Raw genomic sequence first — 21,669 nt, 5'->3', positions numbered from 1 at the left:
GTATATAGAGAGGGCCTCACCTGTCACTCCCCTCCCCTTTTTTCTGGTTACAGTCACCGAGAGGCCAACATCCTGCCATTACGTTGGTGGCCACAAAATTCCCTCGTGCCATTGCATAGATAGAGCCTCTCAAGCCACTTGGCAACTAGCAGGGCCTCACCTGTCACAAAACAAAGGATTAATTGTTTCGCCATGCGGCTTTAGCTAGCAAGCCAGTACTAGCACACTGTGGGTTCATATAATAATGGCTATCTTCTTCTTTCACTTGGAGAGGATGTTGCTAGTCCCACACGACAATTTTGTCCCAACACAGCGGACGATCACGTTTCAGGCTCCAAGCTCTAGCAGAACTACCAGAGACAAATTGGGTTGTCTCATTCTCTTTGGCAAATCCCAGATTTGCAACAATTTCCATGTTGGCACAAGTAGTTTCAGTGCATGCAGACTGTGGCAGATATGTTCCCAATACGTCAGGGCACATGAAAACCATGTGTCCCAATAAATGTATCCTGAACATTACTTCACGTCTGTAAACATTATGCATTTCCAATACTTTCTAACTCATCACCCTTCCAGACATTTAGTTGATTTCCTAATCTCTGATTTTAAAAGCCTTCCGGACAGGTATTGCCATATACTTTTGGGGAAATCTAAAATGCCCTAACTTGCAGTCATCACAGCAGCATCCAACAGCTGGCAATACACTCATGGCCCAAGAATGGCAGAAAGATTTCTACCTGGGCCTCTCCGATCTACACCATTTACCGCATGGCGCAATCCCATTGGGATTGTCACAGGGAATCTTCCCTCACACTGTAACTGATCATAGACTCATCGGCACCTCACGCCTCGGCTACCCCAAGTCTCAGCTCCCTCATACTCTTTCGAGGAGTTTTCATTACAGTATGCCACCATTGTTCATACCATTACAGCTATCACTCAAGCAGCGGGGGAAGCCTGGCTAAGTAAAACTGATATCACAACGCATTTCAGACTGCCATCATCCACCCTACACTGGCACTTACAGGGCATTTATGGGCAGCAGTCATATATTTCTTCTCCTGCTTAACTTTCGGGTCAAGAGCAGCCACAATCTTAAATATATTCGTAGAACTATTTGCTGGTTGTGGTTAAACATATCCAGATGCCCCACAGTCATACATTCCCGAGATGATTTCTTGTTGGTCAAAGGGAACACCTTTCCCTCTAGAAGCTTCAAGGAAGCCATTAGTATGTCTGAACACTTGGGGGTCTCAGTATTCCCTAAGGTCACAGAAGACCCAGACACTATCGTTACATTCCTGGGCATACAACTTGACTTGGCATCCTTGCCAACAAGTTACCATGTGAGAAATAGGAACAGTCGCAACAACACCAATTACCAACTCCTGCTTGGTACTCGCAACCGCATGGAACTACAATCCCTGCCAGGTTCCTTAAAATTTGCCATGCGCATCATACCGCAGGCTGCGCTTTAATCTCAGACCACTTTGCTTTTTCCACATTCCCACATGATGATCAGGGGCTGTCTCAAGACAACCAAGCCACGGCAGACCTAACCACACGTAATGGTAAACTACTGTGGCAGCTGACGTGACAGCCGCCATGGCAGGGGGTCACTTATGGTCAAGGTCATGGATTACATGAACCTCGCCAACATAGCCGGGCTCTGACTAAACTGGCCTTGTCCACCAGCACTCAACACGCTTGCTACAGGGTTTCCACTTATACAATACGTTTCATGTCGGACCATGACTTAGCTGGTTTGAGGTTTCACCATTTATGGCATTCACTTCTTTTTGCCACCTTAAGTTAAAAATTCTCGCACAACACGGTTAAACTTTATCTCACGGACATTCAACACTATACGTATTTCTCCTTCCCAAACAACAAAGGTTCCTATCCTCCTATCCCATCCATACCTTACTTAGAGACATACCAAGCGGACGTTCCCGCTATGACTAAATACTGGCCATAGACATACAATGTTCAAACCATATCAGAACCACTCGACCATGCACCAATGCAGTCGTCAAAACTGCTACATATCTAGCCTTTAACTGCTTTCTCAAGGTATAACTCACTATCAGCTGCAAACATCATAAACAAGAGTGCCTGTTGACCTCTTATTGTTCTAAAACACACAAACCACTATGTCCGGTCCCTTCCTAAAACTAAGACGAGTCAGATGTGCGAACCAGTGCATATAACCTACTATCTTACAAGCAATACTGGGTGCCCAGTTAAGGTACTGGTTACGTTCTTGGGCATGCCACCATACGCACTACTGAACCATTACTGTCACTGTACAATACTGTCCTTACCACAGGTAAGTTCATGCACGATATAGCCAAGATATCCCCGCACACGTTAAAGACATGGGGCCGCTCGGAATCATAGGCTTATGCGACTTACATACCACAGCCGATTCAGGAATTGGGAAGCTTTCATTAAAATGTCTACCTGATGGTTAACAAATGCACTATGATCCTGTATAATGTTTTGCATTAATATTTATCTTTTTGCCCACTTTTTACCGGCTTACAGCATACGTTGGTTTCGGCACACCTCAACCGATTATTCCTAAAGCTACATCGCTACAACCATCTTATTCTATATCATGAGAATGCCCGAACACAAATATGTATGTATGTATGTATGTATGTATGAATGTCTTGTTGACACAGTGAGTTTGTACGGTATATTTTGCAAACCTTATGTGTGCTACGGCTTTATAATACTTCATATGTTGTTCAGCTATGTTGTCTGAGTACAGCAATACCCCCGTATGTACCTTTGCCAGTACACAGTACTGGAGACCCTATCTTCAGAAGGATATTGATACCTTAGAGAGAGTTCAAAGAAGGGCTACTAAACTGGTTCATGGATTGCAGGATAAAACTTACCAGGAAAGGTTAAAGGATCTTAACATGTATAGCTTGGAGGAAAGACGAGACAGGGGGGATATGATAGAAACATTTAAATACATAAAGGGAATCAACACAGTAAAGGAGGAGACTATATTTAAAAGAAGACAAACTACCACAACAAGAGGACATAGTCTTAAATTAGAGGGACAAATACATGGGGGGGTCACAAGGGAACTCCAGGCACCATATCCACCACAGTGAGTGGTTATTTTGTTGGAGTGTTCCCTTAACTAAAAAATAAACAAAGCAAATAAGTTGGTAGTTTTATCTTACTGCTTTTGTTAGATCAAAATTATATTTGCGAATATCTATGTAGATGGATATAATTATGTTTTGCGTACAAAATAAAACCATATTAAAATAAACTCCAATTACATCCACTTCAATTCACATGTTCTCCATTGCTTGTCTTCATACTGAAGAGAAACTATAGTCTTACTCCGAGCTCTGGTCAGTCTGTGCACATAACATCACGCCCAGTGGTGTATCCTGGTTTTGTGCTGCCCTAGGCAGGACAAAATTCAGGTGCCACCCCCACCCAACCCTTCCCCCGCGCCACCCCACCCTTCCCCCCCGCCCCGCATTCTAAATACACACACATTCACTGACAGATACACACACAGACTATCAGACACACACACAGACTATCAGACACACACACAGACTATCAGACACACACACAGACTATCAGACACACACACAGACTATCAGACACACACACAGACTATCAGACACACACACAGACTATCAGACACACACACAGACTATCAGACACTCTCCCACATTAACAATTTTTTTTTTTTTAATTTATTTAAACACCCCCCCCCCCCCAGCCTCCTTACCTTTGGGAATGCTGGGGGGGGGGGGGGGGGGAGGTGTCTCTGCAGAGGTGTTTCCCTGGTGGTCCAGTGGCTGCTGGGCGGTCGGGCGGCGCGGCCGGCGAGGGAGCACTTCCCCTGAGCTGTCTGCTCAGCTCCCTCGCGCGCCGCAGAGTGAGGCTGGGAGCCGGAATATGACGTCATATTCCGGCTCCGCCTTCCAGCCTCACTCTGCGGGCGGCGCGCGAGGGAGCTGAGCAGACAGCTCAGGGGAAGTGCTCCCTCGCCGGCCGCGCCGCCCGACCGCCCAGCATGTCTGTTAGCCGCGAGGCTAACAAGGCATTTGCCCTGGGCATTTGGGGGCGGCGTTTTTGCCGCCCCCTGGAAAATGCCGCCCAAGGCAAATGCCTTGTTTGCCTCGCGGCTAATACGCCCCTGATCACGCCATTCTTTCGCCTTCACTTTACAGGAGTTGCATGGATTATGTGTGCACCGCTTCTTAACCATATCCATTGCAGAAGCAGATGTGGGAGAACTTTGAGCACACATTTTAGTAAATAGGAAGGCTTAAGTTACAGTCTCCAATGCCCCTTTGACAATGTATTACAAAAGTTGCATTTGTAGTTCAATGCAAAATAATGTATAATCTGTAAAAATGTATACTTCCTCCTATTCCCAGTATGAAATATGAATGAAGAATTGAAGTGCTTTAAACCTACATATTCTTAATTTCTAAGTATATAAAAAAATATTACATTTTGTACGCATTTTATTGGATATACATACGTTTGGTTTTGTTTGTTTGTTTTGGTTTTATCACCAAAACCCTGACACCCTTTCAGTGAAAGATGTCACAGTTGTAGAAATCAACAGCAAATATACAATCAATGTATATATTATAATATGCTCCAATTAAAAAAGTTTTCCAGAGAAATATGGTAGAGTGTCAGAGGTAGTCATGGTTAAGTATTACATTTTGACATATCTGTTCTTGCATGAAAGAAAGGAGTTCTTTAATGATCTCCCCATGCTGTTTATTTGTACTTTCCATTATTCTAGTGGAAATAATGATACCATATTGTTTGTGTTTTGTTGCCTCACAACCTGGAATTAACATTGTTTGAGGATTTGCATCATTAAATTTACAGAACATGCCCACAACTTTGAAGGTTTAAAAAAAAAAAAAAAAAAAAATTATTGTGACGCAAACAATAGGACAAAATAACAGAAAAGGCCAATGTGCATAACTATTCACCCCCTAAAGTCAATACTTTGTAGAGCCACCTTTTGCGGCAATCACAGCCCCAAGTCGCTTTGGATAAGTCTCTATGAGCTTGCCACATCTTACCACTGGGATTTTTGCCCTTTCCTCCTTGCAAAACTGCTCCAGCTCCTTCAAGTTAGATGGTTTGCGCTTATGAACAGCAATCTTTAAGTCTGACCACAGATTTTCTATTGGATTGAGGTCTGGGCTTTGACTAGGCCATTCCAACACATTTACAGGTTTCCCCTTAAACCACTTAAGTTTTGCTTTAGCAGTGTGTTCATTGTCCTGCTGGAAGGTGAACCTCTGTCCTAGCCTCAAATCATGCACAGAGTGGTACACGTTTTGCTCAAGAATATCCCTGTGTTTAGCACCATACATCTTTCCCTCAACTCTGACCAGTTTCCCATTCCCGGCTGCTGAAAAACATCAGGTGTTCTTTGGGTGATGTGGTGTGTGTGTGTGCTTGTGTATATGTATGTATGTGTGTGTGTGTGTGTGTGTGTATGTATGTATGTATGTATGTATGTATGTATATATATATTTTCCCTTCGTATAGTGGCAGTACTTACAGTTGGGATGTTCCTTCCAATCTGGGACAAGAAGCTCCCCCTTCTTCCGGTTTTTATGCCTGTGCTCCGCCTGCTGCCTCCATAAATCCTGTATGCCCTGTACACACGCCAGTTCTTCTTGTCCCGGCAAACGGGACGGACAGGTTCCCCAGTCTGGTGGAGAAGGTGCGATCAGCACAGGCTGCTGATCGGGGAGGTGTGCGCCCGATAGCTCCCCGGGCGGGAGCTGAGTGGCAGAGTGTTTCCGGTCTAGCGTTACGGAACGCGACCAGGTAGGGCAATTTATGTGGCTCTTCCACAGGAGTTCCCGGGCGGTCCTCCTCGTGGGACTTTACGCATGCGCACAGCAGTGGAAAGCACGCCCGGGTGACGTTGCGTTCCACCAAACCCGGTATCGCGCTACTGCGCATGCGCGATCCGGAGTTTTGGCGCAAAAATTCAAAAACGGTATTTAAGCTGTGCTGAACCCTTCTGACCCCAAGGGTGGGTGTGCAGTTCGGTTTTTCCGTGTCACCAGCCCTCCTACACGGACCTCAGGTGGCTAAAGGTGAGGTTTAACTATTTAAACTCTCCTCTTTATCACCTATTATTTTGCATGCGTTTATTTTCTTTAAAAATTGTATTAATTTCATTCCTTATTCTGATTCGCAGATATGTCCAGCCCTATAGCTCCGGACAAGGCAGATAAGGACAAGATGTCTACTTCTGTGCCCAAAAAAGCCACAAGCAAGTCTAAGCACTTAAGTTGTCTGGAATGTGCTGTTCCTCTACCTGACGGATGTCGCAAAAAGACATGTAACCAGTGCGCTTCGGAATTACTTGAAAAAACAAAACAGTCAGATATGGCATCCTTCCTGGGCTGGTTTCAGGAAAATTTGTCCCAGCCATTTGAGTCTTTTAAGGATACGATGAAGAAAGACCCTGCAATTCAGGAGAAATTGCCTAAAAAACGTAGGAGGAATAGATCCCCTTCTGAGTCTGACGTCTCTTCTGGAGAATGTTCCTTTTCTTCCCCTTCGGATATTTCCAGCCTAACTTCTAGTGTGGAGGAGGGTTTTCCACCAGAAGAGTTGAAAAGATTCATTAAAGAAGTGAGTGCGGCTTTTCAAGAGACGGAACCTACCAATGTGAAGGTTAAAGGTTTCCCTATGTCTCCAAAAATATTGGATCTCCTTCACAGGGAATGGAAGAATCCTGAAAGACGGGCGTTCATTTCAAAACATTTTAAACTACTGTTCAAACTACAGTCTGAGGAAAAGTGGGAAGATCTTCCTAAAGTAGATATTCAGATTGCCCAACTATCTAAGAAAACCACTATACCCATTGGCGAAGTCTCAGGCCTCAAAGATCCTATGGACAAAAGAGCCGAAACTTCATGTAGAAGAATATACCAGGCCGCAGGTTTTCAGTGCAGAGCTGAAGTTGCGGGTACAGCAGTGCTCAGAGCCCAGAGTGTTTGGCTTCAAGCACTGGAAGATTCCCTTATGGGAAAATCCGATACGGACCCTTCCCATCTCATGTTCCTACTGAAGCTATCCAATGAATTCCTTTCGGATGCTGCTGAGGAGTTTCTTCGTTTATCAGCAAGAATTATGGGTTTATCTTCAGTAGCCAGGAGGGCTCTTTGGCTTCGAACATGGACAGCTGATTCAGCATCGAAAGCAGCTTTATGTGAATTACCCTTCGAGAGGAACAAGTTGTTTGGTACCCCGTTGGAAGACATTATTAAACAAATGTCAGATACAAAGAAAGCCCTTCCGCTGGAACCAAGAGCCCAGGGATATAAGAGATTCCAGTACAAGGGCCAGCGGTCCTTTCGTTACCAAGGGCGGTTTCGCAGGTTCCACAAACAGGGTGGCAACAACAGCCAGTGGTCTAGGCATGAATCCAACAGACAAGACAAAAAGAGGAAGTTTTGACGCCGAAAGAGTGGGAGGACGCCTTCGGTTCTTCACCCACGAATGGAGAAAGAGCACTTCAAATGGGTGGATTTTAAGAACCGTTTCAGAAGGTTACAGGATAAAGTTTTCATCAAGTCCTCGGCCATCCTTCCTTCTGTCAAGCTATCCTTCAAAGGTAAAAACAGAGGCCCTGTTTACGGAAGCACTCATCCTTTTAAGAAAAAATGTGGTGGAGAAGGTACCCAAAGGTTGGGAATTTCAAGGAGTCTACTCACGCCTTTTCCTGGTACAAAAACCAGATGGATCCTTTCGTCCGATCCTAGACCTAAAGCAAGTCAACACCTGCATACCATACCAGAAGTTCCGTATGGAGAGCATTCTGTCTGTAACACACATCTTACGAAAGGGAGATTTCATGGCAAAGTTGGATTTAAAAGACGCCTATCTGCATATTCCAGTGGCAGATTCTTCCCGGAAGTTTCTCAGATTTGCAGTTCTAACGAGAAGGCGAAGGATTCTCCATTTGCAGTTCAAGGCTCTTCCCTTTGGCCTAGCTTCAGCTCCTCGAGTTTTTACAAAAATTCTGGCACCCGTGGCAGCAGTTTTACGTCTGAAAGGTATTGCGATTGTTCCATATCTGGACGACTGGTTCCTAAAAGCACAGTCAGGACAACTGCTAGAACTTCATCTCAAGATTGCAAGGAAGGTTTTAAAAGATCACGGTTGGATCCTGAACCTGGAAAAGTCCGAATTAACTCCGTCTCGGAGTTTAGTATTCTTGGGGCTTCGGATAGATTCCCAGTCCCTATCTCTTTTTCTTCCAGAAAAGAAACAAGTGGGGATTTTCAAAGCAGTATCCAAGCTGCAAAGAAACTTAAGCTCAATCAGAGATGCTATGAGGTTGCTAGGCCTCCTAACGGCTACAATACCGGCCGTCGCCTGGGCAAAAGCGGAATCCAAACCGTTACAGTGGGACATTCTGTCCCAGTGGACGCGGAAACAGGAAGATCTGGACTCTCCCTTCCGTCTATCCGACACGGTGAAAAGACAACTGAACTGGTGGAAAGTAAGAGACAACATTTCAAAGGGCCTGTCGTTCGCACTAAAACGGTGGATTACGATAACCACAGATGCCTCCCAGACGGGTTGGGGCGCTCATCTAGGCTCTCATTTCCATCAAGGGCTTTGGAACAAGGAAGAGGCATGCGCTTCCTCGAATTTCAGGGAATTAAAAGCGGTTTGGGAAGCCCTGATTTCCTTCAGTTCTCTCATCGCCAATCAGTCGGTAAGGATTCAGTCGGACAACGCCACTACGGTGGCCTACTTGAATCGCCAAGGGGGCACAAAGGTAAAAGCTCTTCAAGATCTTTGCTACCACATAATGGCTTGGGCCCAAGCGAATCTTCGCGCAATATCAGCTACCCATATCAAAGGGTCTCTAAACGTTATTGCAGACGACCTCAGCAGAAGCCATTGGTCTCAAGCAGACTGGGCTCTATCAAACGAAGTTTTTCTGGAGCTGGTTGCACGCTTCGGCAGGCCAGAGATGGACTTGTTGGCAACAAGGAGGAACAGAAAGGTGCAGAGATTTGCGTCACTTCATTCAAAAGATTACCCAGATGTCCTAGACGGTCTATCGTTCCCTTGGGTTTTCGATCTGGCTTATGTCTTCCCTCCTATAGCCCTTATACCACGAATTGTTCAGAAAATAAGATGGGAGAAGGCAAGAATTCTGGCAGTCCTGCCCTTCTGGCCGAACAGAAGTTGGTTTTCGGAAGTGGAAAACATGGCCATCTCTCGTTGGCACCTCCCGGTCTCTTCTCACATTTTAGAGAACGTGAAGCTTCCAGAAGAAACCCTAGCAATGTTTCACCTGACGGCATGGTTGCTGCAAGGATGATACTCCAAGGTCAGGGTCTTTCTGACCGTCTATGTGACGTTTTGCTGTCATCTGTCCGCTCGTCCACTTCAAGAATCTATTTCAGGGTTTGGATGAAGTTCAGAACCTGGTGTTATCTCCGGAATTCTGATCCGGCCAAAGCCTCAGTTCCGACAATTCTTTCTTTTTTGCAAGATGGGTTTGAAGCCGGCCTAGGGGTATCTACACTCAAGGGCCAAATTTCTGCGCTTAGTCACTTCCTGGTTCAGGATATTGCATCTAACCCTCTTGTTCGAAGGTTTATTAAGTCCATACGGTTGAAGAGGCCTCCCAGGCTGGTTTCCTTTCCTACATGGGATTTGTCTCTGGTTCTTCAGGCCCTTTGTGAACCACCATTTGAACCTTTGTTTCAAGTCTCCATCAAATTCCTTACCTTCAAGACGGCCTTCCTGGTGGCGGTTACCTCCGCTAGGAGAATTGGTGAAATCCGAGCTCTATCATCTTCGCCGGAATTCACCATTTTTCATCAAGAAAAAGTAGTTCTACATCCCAGACCTTCATTTTTGCCTAAGGTTATTTCAAGTGCTACGATCAACCAGCCTATTGTTCTGCCAGCCTTTTGTCATTCACCCACATCTGAGCTAGAAAAGAAATGGCATCTCCTTGATGTTAGGAGATCCCTGAAATGCTACCTTCATAGAACTCAGGAGTTTAGATCCTCAGATCATCTTTTCATTTACTTTCAAGGCAAATGTGCGGGTAATGCTGTCTCTGGTCCCTCATTAGCTAGATGGCTGACAAATACCATCAGGTTGGCCTATCGCTCCAAAGGGATTCCCCTAAAATTCCCATTAAGGGCTCATTCAACTAGGGCTATGGCTACCTCATGGGCTGAAAGAGCTGCGGCTTCGCCTGAAGACATCTGCAAAGCGGCTACTTGGTCTTCATTGCATACCTTTATCAAGCATTATAGGCTGGACATATTCTCGTCATCTGAGGCTGAATTTGGGCGTAAGGTGTTGCAAGCTGTGGCCTGCTGAGTCCCCACCCTTTGTTTTTTTACCGGGATCTTGATATATCCCAACTGTAAGTACTGCCACTATACGAAGGGAAAAACAGCAATTTTACTTACCGTAAATTCCTTTTTTCTTTGTATAGTGGCAGTACTGGCTTTCCCTCCACTTTTTTGTATAGATTAAATGAATTTTGCATGATTCAGTCTCCGTTTGGGTTCTTTTTTATTACTGGCGTGTGTACAGGGCATACAGGATTTATGGAGGCAGCAGGCGGAGCACAGGCATAAAAACCGGAAGAAGGGGGAGCTTCTTGTCCCAGATTGGAAGGAACATCCCAACTGTAAGTACTGCCACTATACAAAGAAAAAAGGAATTTACGGTAAGTAAAATTGCTGTTATTCATTCTTACCATAACTTTATTTTCCTGGCTATTATTCATGGCAGCATATACACATGGGTTAGCCGATAGGACAGGAATTAAACAAACCTTTAAAAGGCATATCCCTGCATAGTTCCCTCGGTCAGTAACAAGCTCCTACAGAAGAAGCAAAACCAACACTGGGTGGGTAATATATGCTGCCATGAATGCCTTTACTGCCTTATGCTGTGATGCCTTTTTTACTAAGATGCCTTTTAACTTTGGTTATTTTTTGCACCTTGTTGCCTATTTATAACCTTGCAAGAACTTTTACTTTATGCTTCCCCCTCGGTCCCTGGTAAATGTATTCCTGGTTCCCTGGGTGTTCAGGGGCTATGTATGTTGCAGACCGAGCTCTCTCCCCGGTCTCTAGACAGCAAATGCACTTGGAAAACGCCCGCGTTTGAGCCTTATAGGCCCAATACCGATGACTTGCATTATGGGAATACAGATTGTGTCAGCCATCTAGGATTAGGGCAATTGCCAGTAAGTTCCAAAAATGGAGGGAAATTTACTGCATACATCCCAAACTTATTTGGAAAGTATTGCAGGTTCTCCAGACAGGGGTAAGTGCTGTTTCAGCCAGTTTAATCTGTTTGACTGTTTTCATGGTTATAGAATTTGACAGTGCCCTTTTGTACTTTTATACTTCGCCACATGTAATATTTTTTTTTTGTTCATTTTATGTCTGAATCTACACCATGTTCTGATGGTGATGGAAATTTAGTGGTAGGAAAACTTTTAGGCATTGCCTGTCTTCAGAAGGTAACTTCTTCAGCTTCACCTATAGCTGCACAGCCACAGGACATGCTGGCATAACTTACAAAGGAAAGTTGCAAAGTATTCTCTGAATGTACACCATGTTTTGGTTCTGATGAGAAAGCAGTGGAATAAAACAATTTTATGCTCTGACTGTCTCCATAAGGTAGCTGCTTCAGCATCACCTATACCGGTGCAGCCACATGACAGGTGGGATGAGGCTACCGCTTGACAACTCTGCTTTTAAGCAAGCCTATGGATCAAAAGTGGACGCACACCTGTCTAAATTTATACGCCTCCTGATGCAGGTTGTCATCCAGCTGTAGTTTTCACTGCTGTTCCTAGGACCATGAAAAGAGTGTTTAAAGATCTAAATGCTACTGTGGATAGAGATATTAAGAGCCAAGATTGACAATGCATTCTGGAGTCTTCAAGTTACAAGTGACTTCTTCACAGAAGCTTCCTTAGTTGTAACTAGGATATTCTCTTGAACAAATGGCTTTATCTACAGCATTTGGGAAAGCTTTTGATGAATTCATTAAAAGGCAACTGAGGGCTGCACGGTATTTGTACCTCAGGACGGAAGATCCAAGAATCCGGCTCCTCAGGGTCAGACAGGAGAACCTCCAGTGACCAGTATTTCTGAGATACATGGAATTACTGACCTTGCAGGGTAGACTACAGAGGTAACTTGTGACAGTTGGTAACCTGCCTTTCAAGGTTCTAATAGAGCTATGAAGCAGTCATTTTGCTCTTCAGCAATGCATTTGTGTCTGTCCTCCAGTACTAGGAGCCTTATTTTTTCTGATCAGACATACCTGGGCTCGTCACATTCTGGAGACTTGGGTGGTATCCATAGTCCAGATGGATATAGATTGGAGTTTTTTTTTTTCTTCAGACACAGGAGTTTCTATACCAGCAAGAGAATTCAGACAGATGACTCAAAGGTATAGCACCGAAGGAGTATGTATGAAACCTTTTGGACCAAGATGGTCCCCTAACAAGAGCGGTTCCTGGGACAATGTTCACCTCTCTTCTAATGCTTAAAGTAAAGGTACATGGAAGTCTATACTGGACCTAAGTAGGGCCAACAATAGGCTGAATGACAGAGCCTTCAGGATGGAGTAAATCAGATCCATATCCCCAGCAATTTGGAAGAACATGCTCCTTATCTCTATATCTCAAGGATGCTTACTACCATTGCAATCGGCCTAGATCTTCAGCATTATCTCAGAAGAGAACTTCCAATTTGTGCCCTACCATTTGGCCTCACTGCAGCCCCAAGAACCTTAGGTGTGCTTATAGTGATATTGAGAGTCCAGAACACCACCTGGTTCCATTATCTGGATGATCTACTACTGGTAGCCTCAGACCCACTGAAGGCAGGCACACAGAGGGAGTTCTTTTAGAACTCTGAAGTTTGGCTGCTTGATGAATACCAAAAAGTGCAGTACCACGCCAGCTCAAAGGATGACTTTTCTGGGTGGAGTATTCTATACTCTGCTTTACCCTATCCCAGGAACAGTTCCACAGATGGTGGAAGTTTTCTCTTCTAGTTCCTTCACTTTCGCTTGGTAACAACAAGAAAGTAGATGCAACTACTAGGAATCCTGGCTTCCACCATCAGACTTTTCAGATGGGCTCAATGGCATCTCAGGATTCCTCAAGGGTCCTTCCTATCTCAGTTCAACAAGAGAGAGATAAATTGGAGTCAGCCACTGCTGATATCACCATCAGTGAAGTTACACCTTACTTGGTAGCTGAAGGAGAGAATATGTCTCTGGGTTTCCTATAAAGAGAACTTCATTGGGCAAGTGTAAGCTCAGATTCCAGTTTTCAAGGATTGGATACACATTGTCTGGACCATGTTACGCAAGGTCTGTGGATAAGGGAAGGAACAATATTTCCATCCAAGGTTATGGAATCTCATTTTCAGAGCTCTTCTTCACTTCGGAAGGTTGCTAAAGAAGAAGTGGGTCCGTATTTGCTCAAATAGCAATGCAAATGTATCCTATATCAATCATCAAGGTGGGTCTCACAGCCACTTATTGATGAAGCGATTACAGCCCATGATAAGCAGGGCACAGGAGAACAACCAGCGGCGCAGAATACAATGGCTGATTACCTACGCCAAGTAACGGTGGTCAAGGTGGAATGGCAACTTTGTCCCAACATATCCTCAGGGTTGACTCAGATTTGGCTCATACCCTATGTAGATCTGATGGCTACTTCTCGGAACTACCAGATACAGAAGATTTTTTTTTTTTTTCTCTCGTTTTTAGGACCAGAATTCTCAAGGTCAGGATACGCTCACTAAAATTTGGAATTTCAGTCTGATATACATATTTTTCCTGTCTTCAACGTCCCTAAAGGAAATTCAAAGGAGACGGTGGAAGGCCACGAAGACTCTAAATCCCTATGATGAGTAAGATGAATCTGGAACCTCCAAGGAATATTCCAGTACATCCAGACCTATTACAGGGTCCCTTGACACACCAAGATCTCTAAGCTCTGGTGTTGAGGCTAGTGTCTCTAGAAGTATAGGCATCCCAGAGGGCCATTAAGATCCTCTTACAGTCCTATAAATACTTTACAGATTACAAACTTGGCATGCATTTGTCTGTTGGTCTCAAGAATAGAGGTTGGAATTACTCCTCAATCAAGCCTTGATATGGTCTGAATTATAACACTCTAGAGGAGCAGAGATTGGCACTTTACACATGGATGGGTACCCATTGAGCATTGGAACCCCTGGTGCTTTGCTTCATGTTAGAAGCAATTAAATTCAAGCCTACACTGAGGGTGTTGAAGTCCATATGTGACCTACCTCTGGTCTTACAGGCTCTGACTAAACCACCATTTGAACCCCTAGCAGGAACTTCCATGGTGTCAGCACAGAATGTACTGTTGCTGGTGGCTGGTACCTCAGCAAGGTTAATGTGTGAACTCCATGCTTTATCCTGCGTACCCCCATTCACTGAACTTCAACAGGATATGGTTGTCTTGCATTTAGCACCTGAGATCCTGCCTAAAGTGAGAGCTTTTCAATGCCATTCTCTACTTGTACCAAAGGGTTTCAGGTCACTCTCCACTAGTGCAGTTGCAGCATTGTGGGCTTCCATGGCAATGATCTCTGCTGAAACTTTGCAAAGTTGGCATTTGGACCTCTTTGAATTAGTTTGTCCTGCATTACATATTGGACATTAAAGCAATCAATGAGGCACAATTTGGACGTCACATCCATCACTCAGTTCAATCTTCTAATCTATGTTGAATTGTTCTGATTATTTGATTGCCAGTTATGTATGTTTCTGTTCCTCCCTGGTAAGCTTGGGTATTCCCATGTATATTTGCTGCCGTGAATAGCCAGGAAAGTGGAAAATGTATTCATACTTACAGTAATTTTCTTTTCCTGCCAATTATTCATGCAGGGCCGGTGCAAGGATGTTTGCCGCCCCCCCCATATGACATCACAATGCCCCACCCATATGATCTGCCATGTTAACTAACGCAAGTGCTGCAGTGCCGCTGTGTTTACATTAAAAGGCCTGCAGGGACAGGCTATAGACACCAGAACCACTACATTAAGCTGAAGTGGTTCTGGGGACTATAGTGTTTCTTTAATGTGAGGTAAATTAGAGATTAGTGCCATGAATAATATACTAGATTTCCTACTTACAACCAGATGAGGATGATGGGCTGCGGTTTGGCTCCACTGGTCTGGTGTAGAACAGGCTCTCTGAAGGCTGTTTGTAACTGTGGTCACAAAAATCAATGTTCTGGGAGAACGGGAAGCAGCTCCATTTTTTTAACGCCCTTTACACAGCTCAAGGTCTGGGTCCCAGGGTCCACCTTCATGTTCCACCAATGAGTTTGTTCACAGGAGGTGGAGTAGGGGATGTCCTGATATGTGTGTAAGGAATGCATTGTGTGAATCTGTGTTTGTATGTGTAAGGGCTGCAAGGTGTGTTTCTGTGTATATACGGCATGCAGTGTGTGCGTCTGTAAGGGGTGCATTGAGTGTGTGTAAGGATTGCATTGCGTGTGTGTGTAATGCATTTTGTTTTTCTGTGTGCAAGGGGTGCATTGTCTTTGTGTGTAAGGGGTGCATTTTGTGTGTGTTATGGATGTCAATCTCTCCCCCCCCCCTTGTCACTCTCTTCTCCCCCTCTCCCTCCCTTGTCACTCTCTTCTCCCCCTCTCCCTCCCTTGTCACTCTCTTCTCCCCCTCTCCCTCCCTTGTCACTCTCTTCTCCCCCTCTCCCTCCCTTGTCACGCTCTTCTCCCCCTCTCCCTCCCTTGTCACTCTCTTCTCCCCCTCTCCCTCCCTTGTCACGCTCTTCTCCCCCTCTCCCTCCCTTGTCACTCTCTTCTCTCCCCCCTTGTCACTCTCTTCTCTCCCCCCTTGTCACTCTCTTCTCTCCCCCCTTGTCACTCTCTTCTCCCCTGCTTGTCCCTCTCTTCTCCCCCTCCACTCTCATTCCCCGTCAATTCCCCTCCCTGTCAGTTTCTTCCCCCCACCCTGTCAGTTTCTTCCCCCCACCCTGTCAGTTTCTTCCCCCCCACCCTGTCAGTTTCTTCCCCCCACCCTGTCAGTTTCTTCCCCCCACCCTGTCAGTTTCTTTCCCCCCCCCCCCCACCCTGTCAGTTTCTTTCCCCCCCCACCCTGTCAGTTTCTTTCCCCCCCACCCTGTCAGTTTCTTTCCCCCCCACCCTGTCAGTTTCTTCCCCCCCACCCTGTCAGTTTCTTTCCCCCCCCACCCTGTCAGTTTCTTTCCCCCCCACCCTGTCAGTTTCTTTCCCCCCCACCCTGTCAGTTTCTTTCCCCCCCACCCTGTCAGTTTCTTCCCCCCCACCCTGTCAGTTTCTTCCCCCCCACCCTGTCAGTTTCTTCCCCCCCCCACCCTGTCAGTTTCTTCCCCCCCCACCCTGTCAGTTTCTTCCCCCCCCACCCTGTCAGTTTCTTCCCCCCCCACCCTGTCAGTTTCTTCCCCCCCCCCCCACCCTGTCAGTTTCTTTCCCCCCCCCACCCTGTCAGTTTCTTCCCCCCCCACCCTGTCAGTTTCTTCCCCCCCCACCCTGTCAGTTTCTTCCCCCCCACCCTGTCAGTTTCTTCCCCCCCACCCTGTCAGTTTCTTCCCCCCCACCCTGTCAGTTTCTTCCCCCCCACCCTGTCAGTTTCTTCCCCCCCTTTCAATTTATTCTCCCCCCACCCTCCTTGTCAATTTATTCTCCCCCCCTCCCTCCCTGTCAATGTATTCCCCCCCTCCCTCCCTGTCAATGTATTCCCCCCCCCTCCCTCCCTGTCAATGTATTCCCCCCCTCCCTCCCTGTCAATGTATTCCCCCCCTCCCTCCCTGTCAATGTATTCCCCCCCCTCCCTCCCTTTCTCCTCCCCTAGCTATGTTGTAGCGTGGCCGAGCCATGTATGATCTGCGGGTACAGAGAGCTTTTATTTCCTGTACCACTCAGTGTGCACTTCCTGTTAGTCCGGCCGGGTACAGGAGACAGATGCTCCCTGTACCCGCGGATCATACAGGGCTCAGCCACGCTACAGTGAGGGAGTGACAGGAGGGAGCACTGAACGCTTCCCTCCTGTCAGCCCCTCTCCTCATGGTGTGCCCGGGCAAAGCTGCAGCCGCCTGAGGCTCTCTACAGAGTGCTCGGGCAGCTGCAGCATGAGGGGGGCCGGCGCTCCTGGCGGCGCCCCTTCCCAAGGGGCGCTCTAGGCGGCTGCCTAGAATGCCTTACAGGTAGCGCCGGCCCTGGGCACAGCTGTATAATGCACCACAGTTTAAAGACATCACAGTTTAAATGCATTACAGCATAAGGCACAGCTGCATATTGCATCACAGTTTAAATGCATCACATTTTAAAAGCATTACAGCATAAAGCACAGCTGCATATTGCACCCCAGTTTAAAGGAATCAGGGTGTAAAAGTACCATAGTATAAACACACCACAGTATACAGGCACCATAGCAAAAACAAATAAAGTAATGAAGAGAAAAAAAATACATATCCTTGAGTAAAGGAAGAAAAAATGCTCACATTCTAAGGGCTGTAGGACAGGAAAAAGACTGAGACCTATGCAGGGATACTTCTTTTAAAGGTTTGTTTTATTCCTGTCCGATCAGCTGTAAGGGGAGGAGCTAACCCATGTGTATATGCTGCCATGATTAGCCAGGAAATATATATATATTTAAAATATCCATATAAAAGTAAACCTTTATTATATAAGCAACAAAGTACTGTCAAACAATTCTAAAATACACAAATCTAATTAACACAGTGATAGAGTGAAAAAAAAAAAAATACTAAACAGTGCTAATTGATATCCGTAAAAACTTACAAACTGACAGATACACACACCTTGTATAGGTGATGGAAATGCAAACCCTCAAACCCTCGTCCTGGAATCCTGGGTGCAATAAAGTGGACCAGCCCCAGTACCAAAGGGACTAAATATCAACTTAAGTGTAGAAAAATAATCCAGGCACTCCAAGATGTTCCAAAAAAGTAGGCAATTTTATTGGATCCAAGCACCAAAGAACAATGTTTCGACCCCTTAGGGCCTTTGTCAAGCTGAGAGCCCTAAGGGGTCGAAACTTTGTTCTTTGGTGCTTGGGTCACACTGTGTGTGTGTGTGTTTATGTATGTATCTATCTGTGTGTCAAGGTGTGTGTATTTGTTTGTGCCAGTGTGTATGAATCTGATACACACTGGCAGATAGTGGCACACAGATACACAGATACACAGTGTGTATCTGTGTGTGTGTATGTATGTATGTATGTATGTATCTGTGTCAAGGTGTGTGCGTCTATGTTTCAAAGTCTGTGTATCAAGGTGTGTATCTGTGTTTGTATGTGCCAGTGTGTATGAATCTGACATACAGATACACACACTGGCAGATAGTGGCACACATATACACACACCTTGACACACAGTGTGTGTATGTATCTGTGTGTCAAGGTGTGTGTATCCCTGTTTGCATGTGCCGATGTGTGTATATCTGTGTTTGTATGCGCCAGTGTGTATATATCTGTGTTAGTGTGTATATGTATCTGACACACAGATCTGTACACACACACTGGCACAGATACACACTCAAACACTGAGATACACACTTGCACCCACAGATACACACTAACATACACACAGGCACATACAAACACACTGATACATACTGGCACATACACACACACACACACACACACTTAGATGCACACAGTGACACATACACAAACCTTGACACAGATACACACACTGACACACACACTCTTTGACAGACACATACACTCTCACTGACAAACACACACTCTTTTACAGACACACATACAAACACATACACTCTCATTGACAAGAACAGATACATTCTCACTGACAAACACATACACTCACTGACAAGCACACATTCACTCTAACTGACAAACACACAAACACATACAAACTCCCTAACAGGCATTCATACAATTAAAAAAAAAAAAACATTTTACTCCACCCAGCCCCCCTACCTTTAGGAGTGCTGGCATGGAGTCCCTGGGGTACAGTGGGCCTGCTGGCATGAAGTTCATGTGGTTGAGTGGGGCTGCGGAACACCAATTGGGAAAGGCTGTTGTAGGCGATCTGTTCAAGCTTAGCACAATTATTTTAAGATTAGCTCAGGGCTTAGCTCGGCTTAGCTCAGAAGAGGTAATGGAAATCCCTGCTTAGGAGCGTATAGCTCTCATGCATTATTAGTGAAGGCAGGAAGCGATGGACCCCAGGTAAGAATTCAAACTATTCAAAAGCATTTGACACCTTACAATGGGGGCATCGGGTCATTTTAATAACTACAAAATTACAATATCCTGACTATAAAGATATGTTTACCAGCAGTATTGAATTGCAGGAGAGGAGTTAATTTTGATGTATATTATCTGCTATAGAATAAAAAAAAAAATACTTATGTACTTAGGTTTTTTTTAGCACAGAAGTTTATTTTTAAGTCATGTTTCTCAGACATTCATGTAATAATACAACTAAAATGTTGTATGTGAAATAATATAATAGAATAAAACACACACATTGTTTAAGAGCAATGAACCTGTGTAAGCTTTCTTTTTACTCAGGGAGCTAAATAGTTAGCACACAATTACCTATTTCAGTTTACATTGTTTGATTTTGTTCAATTTTGTTTTAAATAATTGTATGCTTTTGATGTGTTCATATTAAGTAAATATCCTATTAAAATAATGGGAGTGTATAAACAGCACAATTTCCTGGTTCCCTTGCATATCAGGAATTCACAAATGATTCTGTATTTACAAATAAGGTATAATCTTAAAAAATTGTGAGTGAAAAGTGAACATATTTCAACCGACAACAGAATTGGAAACATTTAGGCTCACATAACTTAAAATATTAAAAAAAATTAGATTTTCTTTTAGATTTGAAGTGTGGTAGTCAATTCATCACAGGTGAACAAGTCCAGGAGTTGAAGTTAAAACAAAACAAAACAAAAAAAAAAATATGTATGCAATATAGTAATGGGATTTATTTTCACTTGATTCCATTTTTAACTGTTTACACAGTAATTCATTATCTTTTAGAGTAAAAGGGTGACAGAACAAACTTTGTTCGATTGTATTCTACTTTATTTTTCCACAAAAAAATCATGTAATATACAGTTATAAAATGCAAGTATTTATAAGCTGCAAATTACTTTGTTAAAATATTAATGATTGTATGTATACTGTGGTAGAGTCAACATTGACATATCTTATTCCTTCTGCCAAAGTTTCTAGGACATATGGACCAAATTGCTCTTCACTGAGAGATTTGCAGAAAGAAGAATGAAATAAATTAAGAAAAAGATTAAATTGGAATTCAGGTAGCAGATGAAATGGACAATATAACCGATTGCTTATCAAAGCACCACAGCAGCTGATAAAAACAATGTGCCAAAAATATGGCTTTTGCTTAGTACTTTGTGCCCACTGTTAAGATATAAATAAAATAATTAATTACATTGTTTGGAGTACTGATTCTGGCTAGAACAATTTTTGATCTGTGTATGTAAACCTGTTTTTTATTATATTAAAGGGTATGGAATTTCAGATAAATGCTAAGCTGCATTTTTTTATTTAGTATTTATGCAAACTTTGTGAATGAGAACAAAAAGGTTAATGAACAATAAGCTTTCCTTTTTTTTATGGTGTAAGAGTCATTATTAACAAAAGTTTGAAATGTTGGGAAATGAAAGTAAATTTCATTAGGAGTATTACCAAAATGTGAGTGTTCAGGAATTCAAAGTGGTCTTCAAATTTTAGGTACAAAATAGTTCAACAGAAGACATAGCTGACATAGATCATTTTTCAAGTTTGGCCTAAAATTGGAAATTCACTCTGAATTCCTGACGATTCAGACTTTAATTCCTAACTCTGCTTATATTGACATTATTATATCTACACCAGGAGTACCCAAACTAAGGAATTTATTTATTTATTTTTTCAAATGATTCAATTCCGCTGTTAGAAAACTTTCAATTGATTTATCTGCAAAAATTTCAAAAGATGATTGTGATATAGATTATTTTAAGCAAACAAAGAAGTTTGAATGACTATCTGTTCCTGTTCAAATTAGAGATGATTAAATTGCGTATACGCAGAAGTAAATTCACACTGACACACGGAGTTCAGGTTAAAAGAACTTCGAGAATTTAATGGCATCTGGTTAAAAAGCGGGTATGCAGACCCTTTTAAAGGCAATATTACATCATCATAGAATATCAAGGAAAAAGAATAATAGTCAATCAATAATAGGTAATTTAATAATTCTACAACATTCCCCCCTATAAAATGTTAGTCACTAAAAGATAAACTATATATTTTAGTTCCAGAAAACATGTTAGCCCAAAGGCACAAAACCCTATGAAGTAACGGTTCCTAAAGTCTTTTTAGTTCTTCAGAGGGACATCATAAAATAGACAAGCTTACATTACCATATGGACCTGTGTTATCTGGAATATAGGCACAACAAGTCATGGTGACAGGTAGTATTTTACATACACCCCCCTTCTCAGCTAGAATCATGTCTAAGGCCATTCTGTTCTGGAAGGTCATCTGGGATGTG

General features: G+C 43.8%; 1 protein-coding gene across 2 annotated transcripts in view; it reads left to right on the top strand.

Annotated features, from left to right (window-relative positions):
• The window catches only part of ANKRD44 (ankyrin repeat domain 44), a 724,718-nt gene extending 704,049 nt beyond the window's left edge, over positions 1-20,669 (top strand). Inside the window, exon 28 of one of the 2 annotated variants that reach the window (XM_063430205.1) lies at positions 20,343-20,669. In XM_063430205.1, coding sequence (XP_063286275.1) covers positions 20,343-20,371 — 29 coding nt within the window. In that variant the 3' untranslated portion in view covers positions 20,372-20,669. Of the gene's footprint in view, positions 1-20,335 lie in introns of both variants that reach the window. The other variant, XM_063430204.1, reaches the window with a different exon arrangement.
• Positions 20,670-21,669: the final 1,000 nt, after the last annotated feature.

This window comes from Pelobates fuscus, chromosome 8 (genome assembly GCF_036172605.1).
Source record: "Pelobates fuscus isolate aPelFus1 chromosome 8, aPelFus1.pri, whole genome shotgun sequence".
NCBI classification, from domain to species: domain Eukaryota; kingdom Metazoa; phylum Chordata; class Amphibia; order Anura; family Pelobatidae; genus Pelobates; species Pelobates fuscus.
This window is presented reverse-complemented; position numbering and strand designations above follow the sequence as displayed.